This window comes from Lutjanus erythropterus, chromosome 1 (genome assembly GCF_056507025.1).
Source record: "Lutjanus erythropterus isolate fLutEry1 chromosome 1, fLutEry1.hap2, whole genome shotgun sequence".
Lineage (NCBI taxonomy): Eukaryota > Metazoa > Chordata > Actinopteri > Lutjaniformes > Lutjanidae > Lutjanus > Lutjanus erythropterus.
The window spans coordinates 4,310,247-4,325,547 of record NC_139317.1 but is presented as its reverse complement, the minus strand read 5'-3'; the positions used below and the strand labels follow the sequence as shown (position 1 = coordinate 4,325,547).

The 15,301-nt window shown below is 38.0% G+C and overlaps 1 protein-coding gene across 2 annotated transcripts in view; it reads left to right on the top strand.

Moving 5' to 3' along the window:
* Positions 1–10,244: 10,244 nt before the first annotated feature.
* Positions 10,245–15,301, top strand: part of tp53bp1 (tumor protein p53 binding protein, 1) — a 28,643-nt gene continuing 23,586 nt past the window's right edge. The window contains exons 1-6 of one of the 2 annotated variants that reach the window (XM_084724488.1): positions 10,245–10,768; positions 12,625–12,712; positions 12,811–12,895; positions 12,986–13,053; positions 13,147–13,275; positions 15,208–15,262. In XM_084724488.1, coding sequence (XP_084580614.1) covers positions 10,589–10,768; positions 12,625–12,712; positions 12,811–12,895; positions 12,986–13,053; positions 13,147–13,275; positions 15,208–15,262 — 605 coding nt within the window. In that variant the 5' untranslated portion in view covers positions 10,245–10,588. Of the gene's footprint in view, positions 10,769–12,624; positions 12,713–12,810; positions 12,896–12,985; positions 13,054–13,146; positions 13,276–15,204; positions 15,263–15,301 lie in introns of both variants that reach the window. The other variant, XM_084724578.1, reaches the window with a different exon arrangement.

Here is a 15,301-nt window from a genome sequence, read left to right as displayed (position 1 = left end):
GTTTTTGTAAAGTCAGTCAGACAAAAGGGTCTGAAAATAAGACATTTGTGGGACACAAAGGTTCTATTTATATCAGTGCCACTGCAAGTACCAGGCAATGTGCTTTGGTTACTAAACTGACACCTCTTTGTTCCCGCCGTTAGCAAAACAAGGCTTCAGTTGTGCAGAGGAACACTGACAACAAAGAAAAACATTATTTTAGGCTTCATGAGACATTTGAATAAGCTCATTCTGCAACACAAAAGTTGCAAGTTGGCATTACACCTAGGCAGTGTGAATCTAATGAAAACTACGCGCTAAAAATCCCTGGGTTATAAATTGACTGATTGTTCTGATCCCATGTCAGTGTTACTGTCTCAAAACTGCTGGTTTACTGGACCAAAACAATCCTTCTGTTTGGTGGCACTGAGTAACACCATGACACTGAAACTGGGTCAAACACCCCTTTTGTACTCGCTAAAGTATTTTGTTGGTGCTTTATTGACCCACACTGGGTAAATTTTTAACCCAGTGAGTTTTATTTTGTATTACCAAGGATGGATTTTGTGATTTTGTGTGTTACAGCCAACAAATCCCATGAAATGACCAAAATCAACAATACACTGATGCTACTAACTGGCATTTTCTGTTCTATCTGTTGTCAAAGCCTGATACTCCACTGATATCAGTTTTTCCGTGGCTGATGCTGATATTTAGAGAGCAGGGCAGCCAGGAGCATGTTGTTTTAAATGGAATTTGTATTTCTTAATAAAATAGAAAAAGACATTGGGTGATTTGGTACTTTCATATTTTGTTGGTTTTAGAGGCCCTGTGGACAAAAGTGGTAGTGTTTCCTATGTTGTTACCACAAACTTTAAATATACAAAAATAAAGTCCTGCTTCATTTTAACAGGCTAATGCATTACTCGCTGTTACTTTGCTTGGGAAACTGTAAACACAGACTCGTTTCATCTGTACAAATCTCTTACCATGTTATTTCTTCCTAAGCTTAACCAGATACTGGGGTTCTTGCCTAAACCTAAGGGCAGAGTTAACATCTTTCCACAGCAGCCACAGTGATGAAGCTTTTTTGTTTGTTTATCTACGTTGTAAGTATATGCCGATGCCAGTTATCTCAAAATGCCAGATAATTGACCAACCGATTAATCGATCTATCACTGCCTGATATACCTTCTTCCTCTGTGTCATAAAACTTATTACTTAAATTACCACGTAAATTCTTCCCTCGCGGAGGTTCTAATATTCAGACAAGTGTTGATGCAATTGTATGGTTATTTTCCAGACTGTAGTGTGTGGTGCTGTTGAGCTGACTTGTATTATAAAGAGTGGCCGTTCTGTTATTTAGCCTACCCTCACTGATATAAATGGAGTGGACAAAAAAAGAGTGGGACTGAGGAAAAACAGGAACAATTACAAGCCCATGTGCTACTTCAGCACCATGGACAGCACCAATTATACAATCAGTGCAATACTGATATTTTGGAGCCAAGGTCAGGACCATAGATTCATACTATAAAAAACCTCAGTGAGATAAAGGTTTAATACACAGTACAGTTCAACAGCACCACAAACTACATCCTCTAAAATGATCATCAACATCTCTCTAAAACAGCTTCAGCACACACTGATAACCTTGAGAAATGGAGCATTTATTATATATTATATATTATATATTATATTATTACACACAACATTCTAAGTTCTGCTATTTCTGTATAACAGACTGTTGCTATGGTAAACAAGCTGTTGCTATGAAGAATATATCATTGTACTGAACGCAGTTCTGATCATAGATTCTGAGAAACTGACAAAATATTTTTTTAAATCACTGAAATCATTTCAATTTTTGAATTAAAGACACCCACAACAACTGTTGATTTTTTGGTAAATAACCATGTAGTAAGCAGAATAATGTACAGTCAGAAGGTCATTATTGCAAAATAAACCTTTTCAGGAAGGTTCAAGTTGTGCATCACCCATTATTTTGCAATAATGACCTGCTCACTGTACATTATACCTTACTTTTTACAACTTTGTTCAACACTCAATTCTGAGTTTTATTTCTGTATAGCAGACCGTCACTATGTATAACAGGCTGTGGCTATTGACTCATTTCTGACAATAGATTCTGGGGGAGCAAACAAAATGATTTTAAATCAATATTATGTGTCAAATGATTATTTTTTTGGTCAGTAACTGTATAATAAACATGTTAATGCTCAGTGAGCAGGTCACTATTGCAAAATAAATCCCAACAGGGTGATGCAGGACCCCGACGCAAAGCTAATTACACGGTTACTTACCAAAAAAATTAAATCAATAATTAATCATTATTGACTGTTCTTCATAGCAACGATCTTTTATACATAGCAACGGCCTGCTTTACAGAAATGACAGTCCTTGGACTGCTAATTGACCATGTAATAATGTGAAATATACCCTGACAGGTGATGCATGTCTTGAACCATCCTGAAGGGGTTTATTTGGCAATAATGACCTGCTCACTGTATATTATCCCTTATTGATCAGACCACATTAGTTTTCTAGGTCTAGGCTACATAAACTCTAAACTGGCAATATACAGTATGTGATTTGTTTCAAAACTGTCTGAGCTTAAAAAAGAAAACTATACTCTGAAAACTGTTTGGATCTCATTATAATGCAGAGGCAGATGTTATATTCCCCATTAAGCAATTTCCTGGATCTAAGTGGTCTATAATCCTCCTCTGTCCCCGTCAGCGCTGGTGTGCTCCAAAACAGACGCTGTGGTGCTGCTGGTGTGGCAGCGACATCTCCAGCAGCGGTGATGGATCACTGTGGGGTTTAATTTGGCTCTTCTCCTTGTAAATCACTCCACAGGAAGATGTGTGTTACCAGGGGTGAGTCAGCACTCCAGCGTGAGACACTCAAGAGTGTCTGCTGCCCTCTGCTGGGAGGAAACTGAGCTACAAGAGCACATTTTTATTCCCAATAAATTCTGAAACTCAAGAGCCCAATTACAGGTAAATTATTAAGGAATTTCAAACAATTTACCACAGATTAAATTAAATTTCTTCAGAAATGGTGAGGATAGTGTTCTAGATTAAAGATGATAGAGTTTTAGTTTGAACTTCAGTTGTAAAAACATATGAAGATGAGAAATTCTAAATACCAAAACAAAGAAAACGAGGATAACATGATAGAAAACAACTGAAAAGTGAACATTAGAAAGACAGAAGCAAAAACAGACAAATGCAGTATATATTGGCTACTCTAGTGTTAAACTACAGTCACCAGAAAAACGTTGTGCATGTTGTTTTAAAGGGAAAATTCACCATTTTTCATGTGGATGTCCAGTCAGTGTCAATGGTTAATGTAGTCATTTGAAGCAAAAGAAAAAAAAATCCTCAGTGCTGCTATATTGACCCAGAAAATTGAGTTCTCCTGCAAAATATGTTGTTTTTCTGCACCCAGTGATGTCACAGTGATGTCACAGTGATGTCGTTGGTGTTAAGGAAGAACTACAGGTTATTTCAACTTGCATTTCTAGTCACCATCTGTCGTTAGCCAGTGGATGTGCTAGACGAGTATTTTTATCACCTAATGCTATGTTTTGGCAAAGTTATAGTTCTAGGCTAGGGACTTTAGAGGTTTACGTGCAATGCATCCTGGTACATGTAGTGCCTGAATGGCTCCACAAGCAGGAAAACTCAGTTTTCTTGGTCAGTATAGCAGCACTGAGAAATTCATTGCTGCAGTTGGCTACTTTTACTGTCAACGCTGGCTGAACATCCACAGAAAAGTGCCAAAATTCCTTTCACACGTAATAATGTTTCAGCCTTGTAAAAGAAGAAGAAAAAACTTGAAGTGACCAACACTCTGCAAACAGGTGTAACTGAGCTGGGTTGCACCAACAGGGATTAATTTTTCACCCTTGATTAAATCGTTACTTAAATTTAATTCTGTTGCACCAAAACTTTAAAACATAATCTAGCTTAATAACTTTAAACTTGTGCTTGAGTAGCTTTAAGTTTTATTGACTGAGCAAAATAATTATTTGCTGAGCGATCCTGAGTATGCTAACTAGGCTAACCAGCTGTTCAGCTAATTAAGAAACAATGTGACATTTCTTTAACTTTTTAGCTAACAATTAAACCTTGTAACATTTTTCTTTTTTAGCTAGCTAGCAAATAATATAATGTTTGTAAAACTTTTTACTTAGTTAGCAAACTATTATTTAATTAATTATTCTAAATTCAGTAAACAAGCAAACAGCTTTGCTAAACTGACAGTTTTTCCTTGTGTAAATGATTTACTCATTTTAAACCTAATTTTGCTAAACTCTGATTAGCATTTATCAAAAATTAAACTGATGGAGCAAACCAGTCTAAGTTTTTTTTTAGAAAAAAAAAAAAAAAACAGGCAGAAACGCAGTTTTCTTTTATTGTGTTTTGGATTTTTACAAACTATATGTTTAATTTTAAAGTCCTTGGTTTGTTGGAGTTCAAGCAACAAAATGCTTTTTTAGCTAGTTCACCTTGATTCACCATTTCTTTGTCTCACATAACCATAACTTTTCTTAAACGTGGCATTAGAAATAACATGGAGGGACTACTGACAAAACTGTATGATCTATTAGCCTGCAAATGCGAAAAAAAAAGAATATTAATTTCTATCCAATTACTCTATTCTATCGCATATAAACACTGAGGGCACATTAAAAAGTTATTTTGAAGTAGACTGTGGAATGCAAAAAATGAAATGAAAACAAACAAAAACAAAAATGAAGCTTTATTTTTGCTTTTCGAGATGAAAGTAATCCTGATCATCATCTGTGTGCAGCAGCTGTGTGACTTCAGAGGAGACGAGCATGCTTATCCACATTAAAAAATGCCTTTGCATCTTTACGTGCCATGCGTGTGTATTCCACACCCTGACTCTCAGCAAAACAGAGGCAAGGCAGGACTGAGCGATGTTGGACGCGTTATTATTGCAACCAACGGGACGGTGAAACAAATTGGAAACCCCAGAAGCTGACGTATTGATTTCTAAGGTAAAGGCTCTTTATGTGTCTTATTTTGCATGTCGGTGAGATGTCAGTAAATGGTGCTGATGGGATGAGGACGCGCAGCAGCATATGCTTCCAGTGTGCGTCTGTCAGCTCCGGCAGAGGTGGCTAAGATTAGACATTTTGGGTAGTGGCTGCGCATTTCTTAATGTGGGTGTCAGCCCGACCTGCAGAAATGACGACGTGACGCTGAACTTTGCGGTGCCAACCGGTGAGGATGTCTGCGGGAGGCTGATGCACAAATGCATCCAAGTGGGGCTGAAAATTGGCTTATATTTCCTTACATTGTGTTGTCAGTGTGAGCTGCTCATTTAGCAGAATCAGGTGCTCATTATTGCATTGTTCCCAGCCAGGATGTCTCCAGCTCAGTGTTCTCATATTGAAATGCTGGTCAGTGACATCCCTGCTGCTGCTGCTGCTTTCCTGTAAACCAGAGCTGCTGTGGCCAGGCCCATGGCTGCTCATGTCTGTCTGGCAGGATACACCTTCAAATGACTTGGAGCGAAGCAGAAAAGGCTTGAAACACACAAAAAAGGACAGGCTGCACAGGGATGCATTCAGATATGGATTCTGCAGAAACCTGGAGAAAATTGTAATCTCTTTACCCCTCTGAAAAATCACTGTAATGTTGCTCAGCGAAGTTACAGTCTGTGTAGTGAATTCAGATGACCTCATGCTGTTTGATGGTGTTTAATTTCTCACTGTGGCTGTGATATTTCACACAGGATGTCATTTGATGTCTAAAACATCCTTCAAAAGCCCTTGTGTTCAGGAGAGCTGCAACAATTTATCGATTAGCTGCCAGCTATTAAATATATTGCAAACTATTTTGAAAATCTGTTCAATCATTGTTTAAGAAAAAAGGTCCAAACTGCCTGATTTCAGTCTCACAAATGTGGATATTTTCTGGGTTATTTTTAGTCCCCTGTGACAGTAAACTGAACATTATTACTCTTTTATGACTTTTGTTTTTTCTTACTTTTTTGGACCAAACAACTAATTGATTACTCGAGAAAATGATCGACAAATGAACTGATAATGAAAATAACTGTTTGTTGCAGCCCTACTCCACTATCCCTCCAAAAAATCACTGTAATGTTGCTGAACTGTTATAATCTGTCTGTGGTGAATGGAGCAGCTCGATTAGTTGTCAATTATTAAATTACTGGCCAACTATATTGATAATCCTTTGATCATTTGGTCAATGATTCTAATGATTCCAATTCTCTATTTTCAGCATCACAAATGTGAATAGTTTTGTTTCTTTACTCCCCTATGAGAGTAAACTGAACATCTTTGGGTTGTGGACAGAACAAAACATTTGAGGACATCACCTTGGTTTTGGGAAAGAGATCAACATTTTTCACCATTTTACGGATCGAACAACTAATCGATCAATCGAGAAAGTGATCATAATTTATTAGTTGCAGCTGAAAAGTCACTTTAATGTTCCTAAATAAAGTTGCATACTGTCTGTGGCAAACAGAGCAGCAAAGATTGGTGGATTAATCAATTAGTTGTCAACTAATAAATTAATCACCGTCTATTTTGGTAATCTATTAATCGTTTTGAACCTGAATTCAGCTTCTCAGATGTTCTGGTTTCTTTAATCCTCTGACAGTAAATTGAATATCTTGGGGTTGTGGACAAAATAAGACATTTGACAGGATGCACCTTCAGAGACTCGGAGCAGAACAGAAAAGGACTGGAACACAAAAGAATCACTGTAATGTCGCTAAATCAAGTCAGAGTCTGTCTGTAAAGAGCTGCAGCAATCAGACAATCAATCTATTGTGTGTCAACTATCAAATTAATCACTAAATATTTTGATAATTGATTAATCAGTCTGATTTCAGCTTCTGAAATGTGAATATTCTTGGTTCCTCTAGTGCTCTTTGACAGTGGTTGGCAACGTTTTTTTGAGTTTAGACTCCCCAGAAAAGTGCATGTAGTGTTTGTGACCCCACCCCTGACAAACAGACATTATATTAGTGATACAGGCAATGTAATGTAAAAACAGTCCCCCAGTCTAAAATACAGCCCTGCAAATGTTAGTTTTTGTCAGTGTTTGTGTCTGTGAACATGGTGGTTTATGTTAGTTGTAGTGATTTTTGTGCTGTTTATAGTTTTAACCATTAGTGAGGTATTTTGCATATTTCTGAGTGCTCGCCTCTCATGCTGAATGTCATTGAGGGGCTGATTTCACCGAGAGCTACATCCTGGCTCTCATCCCATGCTGCTTGCCCCAGTATGTTACTTTATTTTAGTCTCCAGAACCATCTGGCGACCCCCAGAAAATGAGCTCACGACCCCCTTGGGGGTCCCAGTCCCCAGGTTGAAAAACCACTGCTCTGTCACAGTAAACTGAATATCTTTGGGTTGTGGACAAAACAAGGCATTTGAGGATGTCACCTTGGACTGTTTCACTGAGATTTTACAGAACAAACTAGTAAATTAATCAAGAAAATGATCGACTGATTAATCAATAATGAAAATAATCTTTAGCTGCAGCCCTAAAATGACCTGATAAGCTGCTTGATTCTATTTAATCTCTTGTGGTGTCTTCATTGTGGCTATGATGGATGTCATTTGATGCCTAAAACATTCTTCAAAAGCCCTTTGAAGAATGTGTTCATGGGTAATTCTGGGTCTTTACTGGTGATGATGGCTCTTATTCAGGGTCTTTTTGACTCTTAAAGAAAATGGCTCTGAGCTGAGGACACGATCCAACATGCGCCCGTGTGACTCAGGTTCAGCAGGTTTCTGTTTCTCACTGTGTGGCAACTCACTTTTCCCAGCAGCCTCAATCAGTCCAATCATGATTGCTGCTTCATACTTTCTCTGCCAGTTTGTCTGTGATCTGCCTGTATTTGCATAGACTGCGGTGTTACAGGAAATGTGCATGGTGTCTCCATGGAAACTGAGGCTGTCAAATGATGATGACAAAGTGATGTTAATATTTGAAAGGCCGCCTGTTAATCTTCTAAAGTGTGAGCATCACACCATTAAATGCTCATTACAAAATGCATCTAATCTAACCTGCGCTTGTTTGCATTTTTAATCTTTTTAAATCACCAGTCACTTGCAGCACCGATAGAGATTTATATCAGAAGAGAAGAAGATGCCATTCTACAGGATACTTTAGCTGTGAAAGATGGACACAATAGGGTATAAGAGAGTTGATAATTCAGTGTTTTTGTTTTTCGAGTATTTCACATCAAGATTGGCACAGAAACACATTTATTCTGCCTTAAAACCCCAAGATTTTTCTCTAAAACTTGCCTCGGTAATGATTAAAATGTGCAATCAGATAGCAGGAGGAGCTGAGGTGACAGCAGGGAGAGATAAATCTGTGGATAAAATCACACAGACAAACTCAGTGAGTCTAAGCTGAGGGAAATGAATGTGAAAGTTAACCTATATCTCATTTTTGCTGGAGTCCCTGAAAGCCCCACCAAGGACCTCTGAAGGTCTCTGAGATCCCATTGTGGGACGCGGCGGCCTAGATTTCTCTCTTTCACATGATTTATCATGAGGGCACAGAGTGTAAAACTCAATGGTTTAACATGTCAAACCCGGAAGCATCTTTATCATTTAAAACATACAATAATCATATACAATAAATATACATAAATAAATATACAATAAGATGGTTTTGAGGCAAAAGGACAACATGTAAATAAGGATTGATTACAAGCTGTATGACATTACTTGATGAAAGTAATCAATTTGCAATGTATTTAATTTATTTCAAATTACAGTGAATGTGTGTTATAATGACAATGCTTGTATTTTAATCATTTAAAAAAAGCAAAATATTATAAAATATATGAACCTAAGACCTAAACCTTTAAAAAAAAAAACAAAAAAAAAAACAATGTCAGCAAACATCACCAAATAGTCAGACAGAACTTGCATTTATATTTCTATGTTATGTAAAGGTTAAAAGTTCATTTATTGTTCATTGTACAACACTAGGTTGCACAACATGATGTAGTTGTAGTCCCTGAATGCTACACAAGAAAAGAATACTCTTATGGTGGAGTGTGGAGGATGAGATGAGGAGTCTTACAGCCTGACAGAGGGTTGCACAATTAATCAAAATTTTATTGAAATCACAATTTGGCTTTCTGCAGTTTTCAAGGAGGTGCAATATTTGTCAAAGGCAAAATGTGTGTCCTGTCAAATCAGATTCTGCAGACTTACAAAAAACATCTTCATTTAGTACAGATTCTTGCCAAAAAAAAAAAAAAAAAAAAAAAAAATCTGACCATAATCATTTTGAATGTTTTTCAGGTGAAATAAGAATAATGATGTAAAAGTTCTCACTATTGCCAATCATATTGCAATTGCAATATCAGTCAAAGTAATTGCAATTCGGGACATTTTTATCTTACTAATAACAGGGATGGCATCCTTAAACTGCATACTGGACATGAGAGTCAATGTATATATGTAGCTACAAATTAAATTCAACCAAAAAAATATTAAGTCTATAAGTCTGTTGTGAGGGACTTAGAAAAGTTTGCCTTATATATGTGAAATTGACCAATTACAGTAATAAGATCTGTTAAGAAACTCAAAGGTTTATTATTATATTAGAATGTCTTTAGGCATAATTACTACAGAATGCCCTGTCTTGTTTTAAACAAACTTCTCAATGTCAAACCAAAAAACACAGATGAAGAGTAGCTGGATCAGTGCAACAAAAGGTGTACTGAACATCTGTATCAATAAATTTCCAAAGTACTGCGTTACATGGATAAATGTCAAAATGAATTTCTCTGATCTTGTCTGAAACAAGTAATTGGAAGGGGCACAACCATGAATCAAGTGAATTCTCAAGGAGTCCTGCTGCATGACACAGTCCTGTCTAGAAAGGAATCCAACATTTGCGTAACTCTCGCGATATTTGTACGCGTTGTCGCTTCATTGTGCATTTTGTACAAATTAATTACGTTTTAAAATGTTTCGACGCTGTGGTTAAGGTTAATGTAGGTTTTACGAACATAAATCACTGGGCTAGGGTTCGGGGAAATCATGTTTTTTGTCAAAATAATCACACTCGCGAGATTTTTCGCGGGTCTGCAGTTACCTTTTGACGGAACTTTCACGTGACGTCACGTCAAGTGGACCAATGAAATCACTTTCTATGAGTTTTGCCGCGAGAAGCGGAGCTTCGCTGAAGTGGGTGTGTAGCAGTGTGTTTTCTGTAGAAAATAACCGGTAGCTTGATAAAGAAATGAATGCGAATTAATACTTTACTAACTTACTAACTTATAATTGCAGATAAACGGCTCCGTTTGTGTGCTGACAGCTTTATTCGGAGCAGTCTAACTCTTCAGTGGGCTGTAACACCCTTTGTTGTTGGGCGGAGCGCTAGCTTCTAGCCTTTAACTTTAGCTAACATGCTAACACCGACTAGCCTTAGGTAACAATAACTGGCTGCAGACTCACATGCCTGCCCTCTTGCCTTCCTTGTTGTTTCACTGCTGCTTGGCTAGCTAACAGCAGCCTGTCTCCTGTCCTCGGCCTGACCTCATGGATCCCGGAGGAAGTGAACTGGACTCCAGCCTGCCTCAGCCCGAGAACCCGTGTCTTATTGTGGAGGACTCCCAGCCGGACAGTGTCGCTTTGGAGGACGATCCGGAGAGCAGCTACCGAGCCCTGCTGGCCCGACGCCTGTCCAGCCTGCAGCCCACCGCCCGCAGCCCGGTCCTGGTGAGCTGCACACTAATCTTACATCTTTATAACATCCAGGGCTGGTTTATAGTTTACATTTCAGCGATGATGAGGCAGGTTTACCACTGTTGTATGTGCTTTAATAAGACAACAACACCGGGCAGTAGTGTTGGTGGGAGATTGATTATTTCAGTAGAAATGTCGATAGCATTGTGTTAAAATACACCAGCACAAACACAACTCCCGCAGTCAAATATCACATGAAGTTGAAATATTGTGAGCCTAATGTCCTTAAAATATCGAAAGCAAAAGTACTCATTAGGACCAGAATCAGATTTACTGCCAAGTAGGTTTACACATAGGAGGAATTTGCCTTGTTATTTTGGTGCTTGACAAAAAACATAGAAAGTAGAGGAAAAAAAAAAAAAAAAAAAAAAGATCAAGTACTGCAAGTCGAGGAGCACAAATAGAAAATTGCTAATAAATTGTGGAAAATACAATCTAAATATACACATAATGTTATTTAAATGAACGCAGTATTGTTAAAATATCTGTTTTCTTCCATCCATCCATCCAACAGTCCATCCATCCACCCAGGCATAAGGGCTGCATACACTTAGTTTCCAGACATCTTCATTTTTGTCTTTGACAGATCAGCAGTCTACTACAAGTTTAACACATCTAGAACTATTCACAAACCAAATTCATTGTAAACTGAGAGATCCCAATTCCCATAACATCTGGACTCTGGTTGGAAAGCAGAGCTCAGATAGCTGCCCTCTAAATTTGTGCATAGATGTGGAAGAACGTTAATTCCATAAACAGAGGGCCTGAGGTGGCATGCTGTTCTGACCATCTTGCTGTGAGATGACAGTGTTCAACCCAGACGTCCAGTCTCTGAGATTCTTTAGTAATAGTGAGGAAGCAGAGAGGTTCATAACATTGACATTCAAATTCTAAATCACCATTTGAATGCTGTGCAGCCTTTTTTTGCGTGCCTGGTCATTCTGTTATAACTCAGCATTTCTGCAACATTGCAGATAAAGACAGCACCAGTATTATTAGCATTATATTATCTATAGAATTCAATTCCAGTTGTAGCTGCATGGAACATTTCTAATAACTCCAGAATGTTTATAAAGTCAAAGAGTCAGAATTTATTGGAAAAAAGAAAGAATCTTTGCCAAAATTCACGTTTTTAATCTAACAAAATATTCTGCCACAATCCATATTTCTTCTATTGAAAAACAATATTTTCAAAGTGTTCTCTTGCTGCACACAAAGGGAGGCATGTACCTGTTCTAATGGGGCCGTCTAACAGCACCATGAATTACGTTTATAAAACCACAATAACAAAAAAATCTATTTCAGTTCTAATAAAAAAAACTCATTTAATGTAATAAATCACTTTATTCAAACTGAGGTTTTTTTTTTCAAGGATTCTTTTTTAATTCCTTTTTTATGGGTAGTTGATGTCATAAAATAGTACAACAGACTTTTGAAGCTTCATTGAAAAACTTCAATAGAAGCTTTGAACATAAAAAAATGACAGTCCTCGTAGCCCTAGATCTTTTTTTCTGTCAACATGAAAAAATCTTGTTGCAGGCTGGAGTGTAGTGACTAAGACAAAGCAACCAGACACTGCTTAAATCAGTGTGAATGTCTGTAATTTGTTGTTAACTGTATGGCTTTAACACGTTTGTTAAACTGACAGGGATACCTTGCTGTTCATTAACGGTTTTTAAATCTAAATAATTTCTTCTTTTGCTCACCAATATAATAAAGGAAACCTGATTGATCACAACACATTTTCTGTCCTCCCTTTTTTGCAATTAATTTGATGTGTCTTACTGTTTGTTGCTTTGTGGAACTAGTGAAGATTTTTCCTTTTCCAGGAACTGATATCCTCCCCACTAGGAAGCAGATGCTCCCAGACCGACAGCCAATCAGAGAGCTCCCAGACTAACAACCAGGCTGAACCTGGTCAGTGTTTTTCTAATAACATGAAAAGCATTTACATATATTGTATCACTTATCCTGTTTAAAAATAAGCACAAAACAATGCCGTTTTCTTTATTCAGGTATTCTTGAGGCGGCCAACCCCAGTTCAGAATTCCAGGAAGAGAGTCAGGTTCTAAACATTTGCCCTCCTCCGAACAAGAAAAAGTATGTGTGGACCTGACATTTATGCTGATTGATGATGTTCAGGGTCAGACACTGACTTCGGGTTTTTACTTTTGTTTTCTGTTCTTTCAGGTGTTCCCCAGAGGACGCAGATATGGAGTCTGGAGCTGATTCCACAACACACTGTGTGCAGTCTGAAGGTAACTTCCACGTCCAGTTTTAGTACTGTTGAGGAATGAAATATTATCTCATGTCTTATGAATTGTTATGACATCTATATGTCTGTGTTTCAGAGGGAACATCTCAGTTTGGTTTTCTCGAGCTTTCTCAGACTCAAGATCTGGGTGGTGAAGTGGTGAACAGTCAGGAGGAAGAAGAAGACATCGTGCCTCAGCCAGACAGCGAGAGACGCACAAAATTAGGTATTAAGGCTTTTATTTATAGATGCTTTTTGTATTTCATTGCTATTCAGGCCTTTAATCTCATTTGAATCGATGCAGAGAACACGACCTGCACATCTTGAGTTTCCAAAGTTAAAAGGCTGCAGTCTGGCCCTGGTAATTTAAGAGATTAAATTTGAATTCACTGACGGGTGTCAAATAAAAAAAAGATCCTGCATAAATGAGTGAGAAACAAATGATGTTTCAATACAGGGGCCTATAGAAAATGGTGTGAATCTCATACTCTGGCCTTCAAAGTCACCATATCTCAGCTGAAGGCCTCGGGGAGATTTTTGAGTGACTTGTAAGGTGATTAGCTCCACCTCCATCATTTAAACAGCAAATGAGGGAGTAACTTTTAGAAGAATAGTATTCATCTGTACAGTAGAGTTCAGAGACCTGGATAAAATATGACAAGGAGTACTGAAGGCTTGTGATGTAAAAACTAGGCATGCACACAATTATTCATCTAGTTTGTCTGTTTTTAATCTCATCGGTCGGCAACAGAAATACTATTTTTTTTAAACTAATTATTAGTTTTATTAATGTACAATGCTGCGTAACTGTGCGTCAAAAGTTGGATTTATATTTTTGCATTGAATCTACACATACTCTACATCATAGTCTATGCTGTAGCCTGATGTGCACCTCCCCAGAAATGTAACTAATTAAAGTTTATTTGTATAGCCCAATGCCACAAATCAGAAAGCTTCATAATCTGTACTGTGTGCAGCACCCCCTGTCCTGTAGGCCCTCAAAAGAGTAAGGAAAAACTACCCCCAAAAAACTTGTAACAGGGAAAAATTGCTACTAGATGTTATGATGATGCAGGCTGCAATAATTCATTGATCCGCTTCCTTGTCCATCTGTCCTAGTGGTTAGACAAGAAGAAAAAATTCCCCATCCTTCTGCATTCATCAGCAGTTCAGTAGTCAAACATCATATTCTCTGACATCTTTTTTTCTTTTCTGTGTTGCAGTAATCTCAGTCAAAGTAACTGTTATTTATAAACTCCAGCATCCACTCAATTTCAGTCAGCATTGTTTGAAGTAAACAAAGAAACTAAACTGAACAGTGGCATAGCAACCCCACCGTCAGCCAGCACTTTGGCATTGTGATTGCAAAGCAATGCAAACACACCATCACACAAGTATAAATGCAGACCACTTCTGTAGGCTGTGGGGTAGGCTCTGCATAGAGCCTGCATGCAACTGTAGAGCAACTCGGTAAGATGTTATGCAGCCACCTGCCAGTGGTTGAGTGCTGCAGCTGGCGCTAATGCTAGTGAGCTAGTAAGGTGGAAAGTAAAGAAAACCAGTGTGGTTTGGCAGTATTTTGATCTAGAAAGTGACAAAAAGGTTGTATGCAGGCTGTGTCAGAGTAAACTGGCATATAATCACTTGACTGTAGCAGTGTGGAACCACATTCATTCATAGTTTTCTTTCAATATACTCATCTTTACAGCTCTAATTGATGGGGAAATTAGCCGCTTGGAACACCTTATCAAGGCTCTTTATGTTGGTATTTCTTTCAATCTGTCAGTGCAATCTGTCAGTCTGTGGCTCTATTGTATTTTGGTTGCCTTTACACTCGTGTTTTAACTCCCGGGCAACTATTAAATCAGCTCAAGATGCATAGATGAAGTATAAAGAGGATTAAAACACATTTCTGCCTGCTTCAGGGGATCCATCGATGCCTTACCGTCTACTGTGATCCTGCTGGTGAAATGCATGCATGTACAGTGTGTGTGTGGCTTAGAGCAGAAATAAATTCCTAATCCCACTGGAAGCATCATTACAGTTGGATGTAATCGTTTTTTTATAGTTACATTATTTAGTACTTGATCAGAGCATTCAGACTGACATCAAATGGTTTGAAAAGTCGGTCTAACTTAAACCGTCTTTTCATCAGCAGCAGAGCAGAACATCAGCCCCAGGACTTCAGAGAGTCAGGACAACAAAGCAGTGAGGTACGTCTGCATGTGATGTTTAAATTATACTTTCATTAG